Raw genomic sequence first — 18,074 nt, forward strand, 5'->3', positions numbered from 1 at the left:
TAAATTAATTAATTTTTATTATTAGTATATGTTCAATATACTAATTTTAATTTATTATTTAAATAAATATTATTTTAATTTTATAATTTAAAATTGGGTTTTGATTGGGAAATACTAACTTAAGAGTGGGATTTGAAAGGGATATCCCAACTTTAAGAAGCCAAGTTGGGGCCAGATTAGCGCCCAATCTCATAATGGGCAACTTTTGAAAAATTTCCACACGAGTACGGAAGTTCTAGAAGCATTGAGAAATTAGAATATCCTCAAGACATGCACGGACATCCATGAGAGATTCTAAGGGTATCTTAAATTTCCTCGGATAAAATGATACTTCTAGAACGTGTTTTGGATATCTTGAATATCCAGATGTTGTGAGGGAAAAAGTGTAAGATATTTTGCAATAAAAAAGTCATAACAATTATGAAAAAAGTTAAAATTTTATGTTTAGAAACTTTAAAGTTTTATTTAAGAAATTAATAAGTAATTAATTGTTCCAAAATTTTTAAAAGTATATTATAATTTTTAATACTTCATAATATCAGAAAAAAGTCGACACCCCTAAACATTACAAATTTTGATGGGTTGGAATTTTCACAAGTCTCTCCCCTTAAAAGAAATTCTCTAGGGTGGGAACATCATGTTGAATCTTATAGGACCAAACGTAGAATTAGAGCATGTAACCGCCCACGCTTTCCCGTCGTCTATGTATATAGACCAAACAGAAACGTTTTTCTCTTTACAGATATTTCTAACCTTCCAAAAGTTGTGTTACAAGAAGCCATACAATAATAAAGGTTTTTAGTGTCAAACAGACAGTTCACTCTGTAATATCTAGTAATTTAAAAAAAAAGTTTTTTATTTCAAATTAAATATCATTAAAAATCTACTAAGGTGCAATTTTGTCAATTAAGAATTTATAGCTTAATATTTTATAACAACATTAGCTAAATCATGGAATATCTGTGAACAGTTTTAAACATGTTTAATCATCTGAAACAAGTATCTTCATACACCATACTAAAGGCATTAATCCAGTTATAATATAAAAAATATACAATATATCAACTATATTGTCCAAAAAGTAAGTTTGAACAAATATAATAGTTACTTTTAAGAAAAGTAGATATAATACCAAATTTTATTTTTTCTCTCTAAATTTGAATTAGCGACTATTCGCTTTGAATTAGTGACTATTCGCTTATTCTTAGCGCAGAATATGCAGCTGGGAATAAGTGAATAATCACTCATTGAAAATTCGCTGATTGCTAGTGAATAGTCGCTATTTTAAGGGGGGGTATGGTATTTAATTTTTCTTTGTATTTTCTTCAAATTTTTTAAATGAATATATAGTATTTCAAGAATATTGTGTAAAAATTTTAAGCCGAACGGAACAAAATTGACGAAGTTATGAGCATTTGAACATTCAGGTGTCGGTTGCTCCGCGGGCTGTGTTTTCGTATATTTTGAATGTAGTTTGTGTTTAACATTTTGCGGACATTTCTGAATGTTTTCTGATGTCGTTAATGTGTATGTATAATTTTTGGAGTCGCTGATAACGAATCTGAAGTCAAATTTTAAAAATTGTCAAAATTTAAAATTGCGTTTTTCTCGAAATGACCTTTGTGAAGTCCGTGTTTACGATATCTCAAAATCTACAGAACCGATCGTTCTGAAATTTGGCACAGTTCTTCTTGGCTAAATTCCCCAGGTAACTACGAGAACTTTTTTTTAAATAATTAATAATTATACAGTAAAAAATAGATCGATTTTTTCATCGAAAATCGAGTTTTTGGGTTTAAAGTGCTCCGAAAAATAAAAAAAAACCTCTCGTAGTTACCTCAAAAACATGTCCTTGAACAAAAATTTTTTTTTCAAATTTAGATGATTCTGTTGCGAGTTACGTTGAACACTGCAAATCCATTTTTTTACGAGGCGCCTGAAGAGATTTACTGACACTCGTTTAATTTGCAATATTTTTGAAGGAGAATTTAAGAAAATTTATTTCAAATATTTAAGTTAAGGAAATTAAGTTAATAAAGTAACACACTTTATATCTCCGAAAAAAATTATCAAAAAAGTGCCATTTTTACACCAAATTAAACATACCCCCCTTAATCACCCCAGAGTAAGCAGGTATACGAATAAGCGAGTAGTTGCTAATTCAAATTTGGAGAGTTCATTTTATGCTTGCATTTTACTTCTTAAAGTCCTAATACCCGACAAATTTGAAAGATCGAATTTTCATCGATTTTGAGTTTTCTATTCCAAAAATAATGTAACAGGTTGAACCTTTTTTTAACGGAATTCGGGACACTCAGAAAATATCGGTAATGTCCTAGTAGAAATACTGATTTTTTATGCTCTTTTGTCTCTTAGGCCTTTCAAAAAATTTCAATTACTTTTATCAGTACAGCCTTGTTTTCTTTATATTTTCCGTTCACATGATAAATTATTTCTACACAGTAAAAAGAAAATCTTGTATTAAGATTTTTCTGAACTCGAATGAATCTTACAAATTAAGATGCTACAAATTCGTTCTCTAAATCTGAATTAGCGACTATTAGCTTTGAATTAGTAAATATTCGATTATTCTTAGCGCAGAGTATGCAACTGGGAATAAGTGAATAAGTTAATTCATTGAAAATTCGCTTATTACTAGCGAATAGTCGCTATTTAAATCAGCCCAAAGTATGCAGCTACGAATAAGCGAAAAGTCGATAATTGAAATTCAGAGAGTGGTAATATTACCGGTTAATATTACGGTAACATTACAGTAATATTACAAAAATTTCAAAAATCACTTAAGACTATTTGAGTGATTAATTATTATCTTTTTTTGCATTTTAATATAAGGGATTGAAATTTTTATGTATTTCAAATACCCTCACACCACCGAATATTTAAGGATATCGCTGGGACATCTTAGGGATATTTATTTTATTTCGGCGGTTTCGATATCCCTAGGATATCCAGATGATATCCTAGGGAAGTCCAAACCGCCGGAATCAAATGGATATCCCTAGGATATCGCAGGAATATCCTTAAATATCCGATGCTGTGAAAGTAAGCGTGTAATATTACAGTTATATTAACCGGTAATATTACCATGAGGTGGACATTTTAATATTACTGCAATATTACGTACTATTGGGAATAAAGCTTATATAGAGATGCAGTTAAATTTTTGATACTTGCAGGTACTTGTGGAAAAAGTTATGACCGATTTAGTTTTTTTAACATTGGTTCTTAAGGGAATTCCTTGCTTTGTCATACATATTTGTCAATTACAATTTTCTTACATTAAGAAAATGACCAAAATTTGTATGATACAAAATAAATATATAATGAATATAATGTTAAAAAAGTGTCATTAAATATATATAAGACATGCAAATAAATTAATTTCTAAAAATATTTTTCATAATATAATCAAAATATCTGGCAACGCTACATGAGAACTTTTCTTCAATTTTCATTAATTTTTCCACACAATCAAAAGTTTACTACACCAGTACTGGTAACCACTACTGGTTCAGTACTGTCAGTTTTGTAATTTATTGTATACGAAAAGAAAGCTTTAACTGGAACAGAGATAAGTTTCACTGCAATAGTGAAATCTCTGCTCTAAGTAATACTTTTTTGGTATACTTAGGAAAAAGTGCCTGAAATTTTTAGTAACCCAACACAAGTTAAATATTAATTAAATTAGTCAACTAACTAATAAATATTTATAAATTTTCGGGTAAAAATTTTTAAATTTTGGTTTTTTTCAAAAGTATAATATCTATTTTTAATCACATATATATTTGCATCAAAAAGAATTTTTGAAAAACTGTTTTAAGAAAATAAAAGTTGTTTTTGATTTTTAACAAGTGTTGTCAAGAAAATTTTTTTAAATTTTTATTTTAAAAAATATTAATTTTTTATAAACAAATTCATTTATTTTTATTTTAATCGTTTAAAATTTTTTTTTGGTTTATTGCATTTATGAAAACAATAAGAAAATCTTGCAAAATGTTTTGGAATTGGTCTCAGGAAACTTTTTGTTTAAATAATTTTATCCACAGAAAAGAAAAAATGAAAAAAAAAAAAAATTTGAAAAATAAAATCAAGGTGAAAAAATTATTATAAGCTAAATATTTAAACAAAAAGATTCATCAGGTTCACTCTAGAACTTTTTGTGAACTAGTATTAATCAAAAAGAAAATCTACTTGAGCCAGTAATGGAATGGCTCATGTACTGGTCTCATGTTGGAAAGGGTAAAATTCTGAAATTGAGGGTTCACGTGCAATAAGGGGACGCGCAGGATTTTCTTTAGCCCCTCGCGCAGCCGCAGAATCGCTATACGCGGGGACTTTCACTTTCATGCGTATCCTCTTATTGCACGTCAACCCTCAATTACACCCCCACCAGAGGACAGAGACTAGGTCTTTTACCCCTTCCCACACTATTTCTCCCACCTATGTCCTCATCGTTCATGCGTCAGATATTCTCTTTTCGTAACCTTGAGAAAATGTCTAAAACAATTTAATTTTCATTTTATTATAGTTAATTAAGATGTAATTTTATAATTTTATTTAACAATTTTCTATTTCTGCATAGAGAAAGAAAAATTGTTATCTCGTTTCAAAAAAAGGCGTGCACAAAATAGGCAGTCATTTCTTCCATTTTCATGTTTGTTTACATTTCACATGTTGGACTTGTCTTTAAAACGCTTTTTTTGTTTTTAAATCCGATGACCCTAAGAGGCTGCAGCTTGTCCGACAATTGACCAAATTTTTTTTGTTTGACTTCAGTGCCCTCAGGTGGCCAGAAAAATCCAATAAACATTTTTTTTTTATTTTTTCTTGAAGATGTGTTCATTTTTAATATTTTACAGAAGGTTTCTTTCCTTTTAATAAAGTAATTGACAAGAAAACAATTTTTGTTTGAACCCTTTTTTTAATGCTTCTAAAGTGTAATAATACTTTTGAAAATTTTTGATTTTTCGAATTATTAAAAACGTAGCATACCTCTTCCATACAAATTAATATTTTTTATAACACCTTGCTTCAAAAACTCGACTAAATCGCTGTCTTTTACTCTCTAAATCTAAATTAGCGACTATTCGCTTTGAATTAGTGACTATTCGCTTATTCTTAGCGCAGAGTATGCAGCTGGGAATAAGTGAATAATTACTCATTGAAAATTCGCTTTTTACTAGCGAATAGTCGCTGATTCCTAGCCAATAGTCGCTATTTTAATCATCGCAGAGTATGCAGCTAGGAATAAGCGAATAGTCACTATTTCAATTTAGAGAGTACGCTCTAGTGCTTAAAAGGAGGGGAAATCGTACTTTTACGCACACTTTCCACTTCCATCACAGCAATTTAGTTGAGTTTTTGACGCAAATTGTTATAAAAATTTTATATATAGGACATGGGCGCAAATAGGGAAATCTCGACTCACTCGATTGTCGCATTCGCTTCGTTCATACGTCGAACTCAAAAGAGTCTCGATTCCCCTACTTTTGCGCCCTTGACACATAAATAACTATCTTAATCGGGAATGGCTAAGATTTTAAGTTAGACTAATATCTAAGAGACTGTCAAGTTTCATTTCAATCGATTAATCCGTTCATACATACATGATGCTGGAACAAAATATTGCTAACATATATAGATACACAAATTTTTTAATGGACATTTTTGTTTAAATAGCACCGAACTTTACAGGAAGTTAATGGCGATAAGTTTGCAAGTTTCAAATGTCCTCAAAGTTTAAGTTAACACTGTTAATTTGTTGAAAGTTAGAAAAATAAATTTCCTGAAAGTTTTTCTTCCCAGTGGGCAAAAAGCATGTTCGTTCTAAAAACGTTGTAAGGACGTTTTTAGAACTTTTCATGTCCGCCAAATGTTCTAAAAGCGTTATTAAAACGAACAAGGTTTTTTGCCCACTGTGATTCTAACATTACACAAAATTTTTATGGTAAACTTAAAAATATATTTTCATGCGCACATGATTTGTATGGCAGCTAGCGCTGCGCAATACTTTTTAATTACATTTCCCTATAGACAAACTATGGATGTACTAAAGTACAGTAGGCTAAAGAACAAGTATTTTGGTTCAGTTTTAGTTGAATAACAATAAAAATGAAATATATTACAAAGAAATAATGTTATCGTATGTACTTACCAATTGAAAGTTAAGGTAATTTCGAACCCAAAGAGACCTATATGAACTATTTTGGATAAGTACACGGAGAAACTTTAATTTATAAAATTTGATATTATAATACTAAATTTTACAAAAAGCCAATAGTAAACGAGGATATAGCGTTACCTTTGTGAAAATTACTATTTAAATATTATACTGAGTGAGTATTCTTAATTTGGAAAGAGTAATATAATAATTATGGATTTATATTTCTAAACAGTAGAAAATTTTAATAAAAAAAATAGGAAACTGAAGTTGGTGAATCGTTGAAAACGAGCTTTATAAATATATTAATAACTGAAAAAGAATTATGAAATTTACAAAAACTATGGTAAATATCCATCCCATGTGAAAATAAAATTACTATAGTGTTTTGGGAATATTGACATAAAAGTTTTTAGTCCTCCACAATAATAGAAAAAAAATTACTACTACATACTAAATTTTACCATAGTCGATATTATATATTCCAAGTTGCACCTTCAAATATCACAGTAAACATATTATCTATATTAATAAAATCAGACTTTTGTCTGTACATTGCTCCAAATTAATTTTTTCTTGCATAGTTTATCATTTTAAGTAGTAAAGATAACAAATATGCCATAAATAAAAATTCTGTCTGTCTGTCTATCTGTCTGTCTGTCGTCAATATTTTGTACCGGCAAAACTTTAAAACGGCTCAACCGATTGAGGTGAAACTTGGCAGTGTATTCAGTCTTAACGTAACTTAAAATCTTAGCCATATTTGATTAAAAAATATTAACATGAACGAAAGTTATGACATTTTTTCAAAAAATTTTAAAAAATCAAAAAAATGCAAATTTTTTATTTTTTGTAAGATTGATTTGAAACTATTTGTACCTAATTTTTTCACATAAATACAATCAATTTTTTTATTAAATTAATAAATAGTCTGAATTTAAAAGTCTAAATCAAATTTTTGAATTTCCAATTTTTTTAATAACATTGTAATATAAGAATTCGTTATGTTCAACTTTTTATAAGTAAAACAATAATGTTTTTAGTCTGTTGGGTATTAAACGCAATCTTAGCTGCACACCAATGAAAAATATTAATTTAAACAAAAATATGACACTTTCAAAAAATTTTTAAAATTTAACATTTTTTATTTTTTGATAATTCTTTACTAAACGTTCTTTTTTTTAAATTTTGTGACCAATTAAGTATGCTTGTAACAAGAAATTTTAAGAATTTTAATTTAAGAATTTTATCAGAATTTTAAAATTAATAATTGCAAATCTGAATATGAAATCAGATATTGTAAAAATAAAAAATCGAAAATTACTTTTTTACTCTTTGAAATTAACAATTATTATATTTAAATTATTATTATTATTATTGAATATTATTATTATTATTATTATTATAGATACAAATTATTTTTAAATATAATAAAACTAAATAAACTAAATAAACTTAAATATAATATAATAGATATAATAAAATTAAATTATTTTCATAATTACATCCAACTATACGTGTTCTCCTGTATTAAAATATCTTTTTATAAATTTTTAATTATTATTTATTCAATTCAATTTAATTTTTTCACTGCTTTTAATAAAATTAAAATAATTTAAAATTGTATTTAATTTTATAGTATTGAAAATAAAAATTATTTTAATCAATACAATTTAAATTAAAATTTTAAAAAACTTTAAAAATTATTTGAAGAATAAATTTTTAAAAGAAATTTTTCTATTAAAAATTTATTCTTCAAATAATTTTTAAAGTTTTTTAAAATTTTAATTTAAATTGTATTGATTAAAATAATTTTTATTTTCAATACTATAAAATTAAATACAATTTTAAATTATTTTAATTTTATTAAAAGCAGTGAAAAAATTAAATTGAATTGAATAAATAATAATTAAAAATTTATAAAAAGATATTTTAATACAGGAGAACACGTATAGTTGGATGTAATTATAAATTTCAAAATTTATTAAATCTAAATATTATAACCGTCGAAGACGGGTGCGACAGCTAGTATTATATGTATATACTAGACGTAGACTGCGCGCGCCTTTTAAGTTTGTATTTCGTGCTTGACCAGAAATAAGTAAAGAATATTCATATTGCAAATGTCAAAATGTGTTACTCTCTAAATTTGAATCAGCTAAAATCCGCTGATTGGCAGCGAATAGTCGCTGATTGAAAAAGCTATAAGTATGCAGCTGCGAATTAGCGACTAACAACTATTTCAATCAGTGGAATACTCCATTTTAAAAATAAATTTATCTTCCGACGAAAATCACCGATGTTCGCCGATTCGTGTTTCGCTATTTTATTAGCTGTATCCGCTGATTTGCAGTGAAAACCTTATTCGCTGTTTCAAACAGTGAAATTTTAGCTTATTCAAATTTAGAGAGTATGATTGAAAATTAGTCAAAAGTTCAATCTTTTGTCGATAATAATTTATTTGACCGGAATTTATGATGTCAATACTCTCAAAAGTCGACATTTTATTAGAATGCTTTTATATGAAATTGGTTTGTCATTTTCTAGAAAGGACATAGAACCATCTAGAAACTTAATGAAAACTTTTAGAATCTTCATAGAACGTTCTAGTAAATTTATAAAAACTTATAGAAATTTCTTGAAATTTTTGAGAAACTTTGTGGAACATTATATTCACAATACCTTGTACTATCTTCATGGAATTATCTATATACTTTATGGAACCTTCTAGAAACCTCATAAAACTTTTTAGGGTTTTCATTTGAATTTTCTAGAAACTTCATGGAACTTTCTGTTCATAGAACTTTTCAGAGTTTTCATGAAACTTTCTAAGAACTTCATGGAACTTTCTAGGAACTTAATGAAATGATCTAGAATCTTTATGGAACTTTCTATTCATGAAACCATATAGAGTCTTTATGAAACTTTCTTAAAACTTAACTGAACTTTCTAGAAACTTTCTAGAATTTTCAAGAAACTTAATGAAACTTTTTAGAGTTTTCATAAAACTTTCTAGAAAGTTAATGAAACTTCGTAGAAACTTCATGAAGCCTTCTAGAATTTTTGTGGAATTTTCTAGAAACGTCGTGGAATTTAAAAAAAAATTTAATGAAACTTTTTAATGCCTTCATGGAACTTCATAGAAACTTAATGAAACCTTCTAGAATCTTTACAGAACTTTCTAGACAATTCGTGGAACTTTTCATTCATGAAACCTTGTAGAGTCTTTATGAAACTTTCTACAACGTTTTATGAAGCCTTTTAGAAATTTCATAAAACCTTCTACAATGTGCATGGAACAATGTGCATGGAACTTTATAGTAACTTCATGAAAACTTCTAAAATATTCACGGAAATTTCTAGAAACTTCATGGAACTTTCTGTTCATAGAACTTTTTAGAGTTTTCATGAAACTTCCTAAAAACTTCATGGAACTATTCAGAAACTTCATAAAACCTTCTAGGAACTTAATGGTACTTTCTTGAAATTTCATAGAACTTTATACAAAGAAAGTTCGTAGAACTTTTGAAGAAACTGAATGAATAACCTTTTAGAATCTTTATGGAACTTTCTATGTATAAACTTCGTAGAACTTTTTGGAAACATAATAGAAAAATCTAGGAAATTTTCATCAAAATTTTTAAAACTTCATGAAAATATCTAGAAAATTCAGGAAAGCATCTAAAAATTTCAAGAAATCTTCTGAAATCTTCATAGATCCTTTTAGAAACTTGATGAAACTTTTTAGAAACCTAAAGAAATATTTAGAAATTATATTTCACCTTTTAGAAACTTTATAGAATTTTCTAAATATTTCATGGAATCTCTTAAGATCTTTGTTTATGAAGTATAATATTTGCTAAAAAAAATATTTACCTAAATATACACATTTTGAAAACCATCAAACCTAAGCAACTTTTCTTTATGAACCAAAAAGTAATAAATAAAAAATTAAAATCACAAACAATTTTTTTTAATTAGAATGCTTTTATTATGGCGTAGAAAAGTAGAACTATAAAAATTTTAATAAAAGAATAAATGTCCGATAAAATATTTCAATTTATTGCAAATATTCATTATGGCAGATTACATCAAAATGAAACATGACAGTTTTAAATAGTTTGTCGAATTAATTAAAGGTCCAAGAAGAAATAATTCGTAAAAACATTCAAAGTTGTCTAAAATATTTTAAATCATTGAAAACATTCTTTAAACCATATTTAATGAAAAAAAATTTTCCAATTTTGAATGCTTTTACGAATTACTTCTTCTTGAACCTTCAATCAATTCGAAAATATATTCAAAACTTTCATGATTCATTTTGATTCAATCTGGCATAAATAATACCTACTCGCAATAATTTTAATTATTTTGGCAAACATTTATTCTTTTATTGCAACTTTCAACAGTTATACTTCTATCTTTTATTTATCACTTTTTAGGCCGCCATAATAATAGCATTCCTATTAAAAAAAAATTTGTTTACTTTAATTTGTTTAACTGGGGCGCATGAATAAGTTCTAAAATTAATTTGTTAGAATTACATTAAATAGAATTTTCTTTTAACCGAATTTTTACTTGACCGAATTATTATTTTACAGAATTTCTGTTCATCCGATTTTCTATATATGACAGAATTTTTATATAACCGAACATTCAATTAATTAATGAAAATTCTAAAAAGGTTAAGTAACAATTCTGTAATGTGAAAAAACGATGAAATAGAAATTCTGTGAAATAATAATTCTAAAAAATGAAACTCAGGATAAAAGTAAATTCTTTATATTAAAATTCTGTCTAATAAGAATTTGTCTAAATAGCTATTCTGTTTAACAAAAAATCGAGCATATGAAAATTCGATCAAATATAAGTTCTGTCAGTTGAATGTCGTTGCTTGACAAAGATAACTGACGCACACACCACTTTTATTTCTGTGTGTCAGTAAATCTGTACGCGGTCAGATCGTGTCTGTTTTACGCTCTTGCGAGACGAAGATGAGAAATAAGAATTCGACCAATGGAATAGACGCCACGGCGACAATCGACCAATGGGATACGCGTTACGTTACTCTTTAGAGATTTCTTATTAAGGATCACACATATTACATATTCTTGAGGAACGCACGCTTTTAATACAATACTAATATAAATAACTTATTTTAATAATACACACATTCACATAATCGTCGCAATACATGCTTGAGAAAAAAGAAAATTTCTTTATATACTAAACAACAAAAAGTATTGCCGCTTGCGAGAGAATTTCTACAAATATATGTTAAATACCTGTGTAAATCAAATTTAATATTTTAAATTTATTTAAATTTATTAATTAAAATATAAATTATTAGTATAAATAAAGTAAAATTTAAATTAAATTCTCAAAATTAAATATTATTCAGTAAATTTCATTTTGTGTTTCCTTCACTGTTTAACTTTTTGAATAATTTTAATTAAAAATTTGGAAAATTTCTTCAAAATTTTAACAATAATTCAAAAAATTTAGATTTTTTAAAAAGTTATTATTTTAAATAAATATAATAAAAAAATTTTCTAAGAATTACTTTTTTACAATGATTACTTGATATATACTTTTTTTGAAACTATTTTTTGTTTTGATTTTTTATTAAAATTTTTCAATATTTGATTTTCAGACATTTTTATGAAACACTTAAAATAAATAAATTATTTTTAATAAAACACAAAATAATAATAAACACATATTTAAAAATAATTTTTTTATATGAAATTATACATTTGATTTAATTATTATTTAAATTAATCTAATTTGTTAAATCTAAATATTGAATAAAATGTTCAAAATAGTCATTTCTCATATTTGCAAACTATATACTTAATACATACATATTGATAATATTACTATTACGTGATTAAACCCAATCGGTTATATTCGGCAATAATCGGATATTTTTCGTACATCATCGGTAAAGTTCGACCAAGCGAATGCTACTAAGAAATAAAATTCCTATTTTCAATGGGAATGTTTTCAAAAAACAATTTTAGATGTTACAACAACCAATTTTAAGATGAGCAATATTTTTATCACCTCTGCTTCTTTCCAATAAAAATAGTAATATTTTTAAAACAGAGTGTAATATGTGAAATTTCAACTGTTACTTTTCATAATTATTCTATTTAAAATTCTTTTTGTGAATATCTCTTTTTCCTAATTTACAATTCATATAGCTTTTATTAATCATTCCAACTCCTTATTGTAATTATTAATAATATACTATACTTTTAAATGATACCGATAAATTTATTTTGTAATACAGTAGTAGAAAATAATGTCATTTTTGTCACTTCATCCTCTCTTACTATTGGTTTTTTGTAAAAATAATTATTATAATGTCAAATTTTACAAACTAAAGTTTCTCCGTGTAGATTGTTAATAAACAATTGCAATTTTAACTAATTGTTTATTAACAATCTACTCATTCAAAATACTTCATATATGGGTCGTTGGATGCCGAATTACGTTAACTTTCAATTGCTAATTTCAGAATTAAGATAACTTTATTTCTTTGTAAAATATTCCATTTTTTATAATCATTAATTAATTAATATATCGAAAACCAAAAAAACGTCATTCTAGTTTTTTTTGGTATTGAAAGTATATATCTTAAGCTTCATTTTGAGGGTAAAAAAAGTGCCTCTTTTAAAAAAAATATATATATTTGATTTTCAAAAAAGGGGTAAATTTTGAATTTAAAAAAACAATTTTCACCATTCGAAAGAGCACAAAAAAATCTTTCGACAGCATACAGGTCAAAAATTTTTCATCCATTTATATAGAAAATACGATTTTTTAAAAAATCCACTGTTCAAATTTGACGATAAACTTGAACCCCCTCCCCCCTTACAGTTTTGCATAAAACTTAATAATAATTTGTGGGTGAAGTACTCACTCATAGTTCTAAAGTTTGTGCAAATTTCAGCCCGATCCAAAAATCTTCAACTTTAATGTTGGATCACTTCAGGAATTTTGCCTCACATAGGGGACATAGGGGCAAAATGGTTAACATTTGAAGCTCAATGAAACTAACATTACTATATCTACACTGCCGCTCAATAATATTTGCCCAACTTACTGGATATCAGGGCTTTACAAAAAGTTACTTATCTTTAATTCTAATAAAGATATAATCTTCGTCAAATATTCATCTTAAAGCTTATATCTTTAACTTGAACGATAAAAAAGAGAAAATTAAAAAAAAGTTCATTGTTTAATTGTTTAAAATGGAAAAAAATTTTCATTTTTTTGTAAATTTCAAATTAATACAGTTTGTGAAGAAATAATCAAATTTTTCTACGATGATTTTTGAGTAAGGTATGACCATTTGTTTAAAAAATAACCCTTTTTTCAATTGATAATAATATGATAACTTATGAACAATTGACATTTGGAAAAAAAAATTTTAGAGAAAAAATGTTCCTTATTATGTGTAGAATTAGGAAAAAAATATTTAAAAATTTTCTTAAATAATTTTGTTTTTCTCTCATTTTGACCTTATATATTTTATGACAAATATAAGGCATTTTATACGTGTAATGTCCTGAGTTAAAAAATAGATTTCTCGAAAAAAAGTAAAACTTGGGGAAATTGTTGTCCTACCTGATAGTAAAATATCCCGAAAAAATTTTTTGACTTTTTTGAAATTTTGGGGGCGATAGAGGGGGTCAATTTTATCAGTTTTCACTGACACTGCCTACTATTTAAATTTTTTCTGTCTATAAATGCATTAAAAAAATTTTGACAGGTATGTTTTTTGAAGGTTTTTTCATGCTATTTCCAATAGTGGATTTCGTTTTTTAAAATTCTTGAATTTTGATTTTCTATAATTAAACATAAACTTTGCGCATTAAGAAAAATAAGAAGTTTAAATTCTTTTCTATTGACTTATCTGTACTGGAAATAGAAAAGAACTCATTTTTTATATTTAGATGTTCACTGGGGAATTGGGTAAAAACGTAAATTCGTCTATTCAGAATAATTGAAAATGATCAACTTATGCTTAATATATTCAAAATTTAAATCTTGTTATATTTCTCGCTTTTTACCGGGTCCTGCAAAATTCGGTGCTATCTAGGTCCTTGTTGTTCATAACGACAAACTACGTCAAAAGTTTGGATTCTGAGAAATATATAGGCAAAAGTGTGATTCTGATTTTATTATTTAACTGAGACTGGGAAAAACCGGCCATGTGCAGGTGTTAATTTCTCCGAATTGTTCAAACTTTAAAATATGTCAATTATAAATTTAAAAAGAGTATATTAAGAATACCTTATTTCCTCAGTTTGACATTTTTTAATTGTGTTTGTGCAATTTTATAAACAAAATTTTGTTTTTTCGCTTCCGCTAGAAATTTTTATGCATCAGTTCTTAAGAAATTTGTGAGAAAATCGTGTAATGTTTATTAAAATTGTTTTTTAGTAGAGGTTTGCAAAAAGTTTGAATGTCAAAACGAGTCGAGCCGAAATTTTTTCGAGCCGAGTCGAGCCCGAGCATGACTTGAATTTTTCAAGCACTCAAGTGAATTCGAGCATATTAAACGTTCAATTTTTATTGTTTTGCAAAAATTACAAAATTAATCAACAGATAAGTGATTGATTACATATTGGAAATTACAAATTTATGAAGAAATAGTAAATAGCTTACAAACAATCTAATATTCAAATTCAATTTACACAAGTAGTCGACTATTTTCGAGTACTCGAATTTACTAATAATGCTCGACTCGGCTCGACTCCAAAAACGAAAGGCTCGAAAAATCTCGATCGAGTTTCGAGCTTTTTGAACACAGGCCTATGTCTGTCTCCCTTGCAACATAAATTCACGAAGATTACCTATCGGCTAGGAAACTTCGTGAACGCTTTCGTGAATCTTTGTCGACTTTACGGAGATTTACGAAATTTTACAAAGTTCACGGACAGGCGTTTCTTCGTGAACGACAACAATTAGTTAAAACTATTTGTTTTATAATAAATAAGATGTTTCTTCCATAGAAAATTTAATTTTATCTTATTATTTTCCTTATTGGGAAGATTGTTTATTGATTTTTTATATTTAGTGAAGTTTTCCTTTCAATTAATTCTCTAAACAAACAAAAATAAATAAACTGGTCAGCTTGCCCCAGTCTCCCCTATAGATAGATTGATTTAGAAAAAGATGTATATATAATGTATAGATGTATATTATGCTTAAAGTGCTTAAAATTTTTTTAATACCATGAAAACATTGTTTGTCATTATAGGAAAAACCTGAATATGTTCACTACATCTTTGTTGTTGTGGATCATTTCGGTGCTGCCATCATCTTCTGGATTCATCGGATACGATTGCGCATCGCAAAATTTAAATGTAACTACACTGTCCTTATTGGATGTCGACAGTTGCGAATTGCCCCCCATTTCTATCACCACACAAGAGCAATACATTGAATTATTACAAGTTAATACGTACAAAGAAGCGACCGTTACCCAATGTAAAATAGAAGTTCACCGCACAGTTTATCACTGCGGAATGTTTTCGCACATATCAGTAGTTATAGAGGGTGAAAATAATTATATCAAATCTATAAGCAGAGAGGCTTGTCTAGAAGCTCACAAGTTTGGACACTTTAGAATTAGAGATGATCATATAATTGATGGACTGAGGGTAAATAACACAGTTACCATTCCAACATTATTTGCAGGAAATTTGGATAGAACAGGTAAATGTAAAGGAGCAACTTTCTCAGATCCGTATGGAACATGGGAAAATGTAGTGGTTCAAGGGACTGTGACAATAACCCTTAGCGATCATCAAGCTAGAATCAACTTGGAAAACAACAAGATTCATTTACGTTCCGGAACAGCTTGTCCTCTAACTGAGAGAACATGCATGGATCGAGATGAAGGCAATAGCTTCTGGGAGCCAGTACCGAAGGACATCTGTAAATTTGATAAATATACTGTACTTTACCGAGGCATAGCAAGCAAAATGACGGACTACCAAGTTAATAATACCGAGACAGTATATTCAATATCATCTAAACAAATAACATTTGCCTTGATGACAAAAGGTGTTGAAAATTTATGTGGGTACAATCTAATTACTACAGAACATCCGCAGCTAATTGTTTTTGAAACGAACCCAGGCAGAACTTTTGCAAGTAATGAAAAAACTATATCGAATTTAGATAATTTTTTGTTTATGAATTCAAAATTTCTATATATTGAAAAACATATAAGAACGCAGATAAAAAATTTATACAGAGATGTATTATTACAAAAGTGCAATTTAGAAAGGCAAACATTGAAGAATTCGTTATCCATCGCCATGCATTCTCCTGATGAATTTGCATACGACTTCATGAAGAAAGCCGGCTACATGGCAGTTGTAGCTGGCGAAGTAATACACTTAATTGAATGTTTACCAGTGGAGGTCCAAATTCAACAAGGCACAGCATGTTATGCAGAAATTCAAGTCTCTAGAAATAATAAAACCTATTTTATGAGTCCCAGAACACATATTTTGAAAGGTACTGGAACAGAAATTCCATGCAGCCGAGTACTTCCTGTTCATTTCTTCTTATCCGGAAAATGGTATAAAGTACTGCCATTCCTTACAACAGCAACAACTCCAAACGTGATTAAACCAGAAACAAAACCAACTTGGGAATATGAAGTTCCAGCCAATCTTGCTACCAGTGGAATATACTCCCAATATGACATAAATTTGCTTTGGGAGAGAATAATGTTTCCCGTCGAAAAGAAAGCAGTTTTAAGCGATTTGGCTCGAGAAATAAAAGGGTATAGAATTTCGAATTCCGGAGGAAGTTTTGGAAAATTATTCGACAACAATGCATTAGAAAAAATTATTGAAAACACTTGGACGAAACTGTGGACAAAATTCACTACCTTCGGCACATTCGGTGCTGGGGTCTTATTTCTTATATTCATATACCAGATAATCAAAGGAGTAATAGAGATAGTTTTGCAAGGTTATGCTCTTCACTCTATTTTCGGATGGTCGCTTCATCTACTTGGAGCACTGTGGGGTTCTCTAACTCATTTCTTAATACATATGGCAGACACACCTAAACAAACTAGAGAAGAATTAGATAGAGAATTAGAAGAAATTGTAATAAAAACTACTACTACAAATCCTGTTGCAGTTCAAGCGGAAAGCAGTATGAATAGAAAAGAAGAAATGTACCCCTCAAGTGAATTGAATCAAATAAAGTCAGGGAAAATTTCCAAATTTTAATTTGTGTAACAGCTATATTATATGAATTTTGTAATATTTTTTAATGTAATTTCATATTTACTTAACTAAGAGAAAGAAAGTATTAGTTGTTATTCGCATAGAGTACAACATGTAACATTAAAATATGATCCATAGGAAATTAATGAAAGTATAAACAAGGTGTTCAATTCATGACCATTTAGCTTCCTCATCATGATGCACTTATGTTCAAGATTAAAAGAAGGATTACAAATAAAATTGCGATCAATTTTATAAATGTTGGTAAAATGTAAATTTTATATACATGAATCGATTCGTTTTCATGCCAGGAATACGGTTTTGACAAAATGAATTAAAAATTTTCATAAAAAAAATATTTCAAAAGATATGAAAAAATTTTTTTTTCAAAAATTAAAAAATGATATAATTTATAGATTTTAAGTAAAATGTAGACTTTATATAGGTTACTCAATTTGTCTTAATGCGAGAAATCAGTTTTTTGGACAAAAAAATTATATTTTCATTGTAAAAAAATTTTTGGTTAAAAATAATATTTTTGAAAAAGTGACATAAAAAAATTATGTTGATATTTTTGGAAATCCTTGTGTTTGATTTTAGGTATTGATGACTGTAATAAGCCTATA

The 18,074-nt window shown here is 27.5% G+C and overlaps 1 protein-coding gene across 1 annotated transcript; it reads left to right on the forward strand.

Moving 5' to 3' along the window:
* Positions 1–840: 840 nt before the first annotated feature.
* Positions 841–17,760, forward strand: LOC127289287 (uncharacterized). The gene is made up of 2 exons (XM_051317128.1): positions 841–1,081; positions 15,456–17,760. Exon 2 carries the CDS (start codon positions 15,469–15,471, stop codon positions 17,449–17,451), a length of 1,983 nt encoding a protein of 660 aa, XP_051173085.1. The 5' UTR covers positions 841–1,081; positions 15,456–15,468; the 3' UTR covers positions 17,452–17,760.
* Positions 17,761–18,074: the final 314 nt, after the last annotated feature.

The sequence above is a fragment of the Leptopilina boulardi genome, unplaced genomic scaffold (assembly GCF_019393585.1).
Source record: "Leptopilina boulardi isolate dan_hultmark-lab unplaced genomic scaffold, ZJU_Lbou_2.1 LbouV2_403, whole genome shotgun sequence".
NCBI classification, from domain to species: domain Eukaryota; kingdom Metazoa; phylum Arthropoda; class Insecta; order Hymenoptera; family Figitidae; genus Leptopilina; species Leptopilina boulardi.

What these genes read in the sequence shown, in the direction of transcription:
- LOC127289287 (XM_051317128.1), top strand. Translation starts at nt 15,469, where the DNA reads ATGTTCACTACATCTTTGTTGTTGTGGATCATTTCGGTGCTGCCATCA.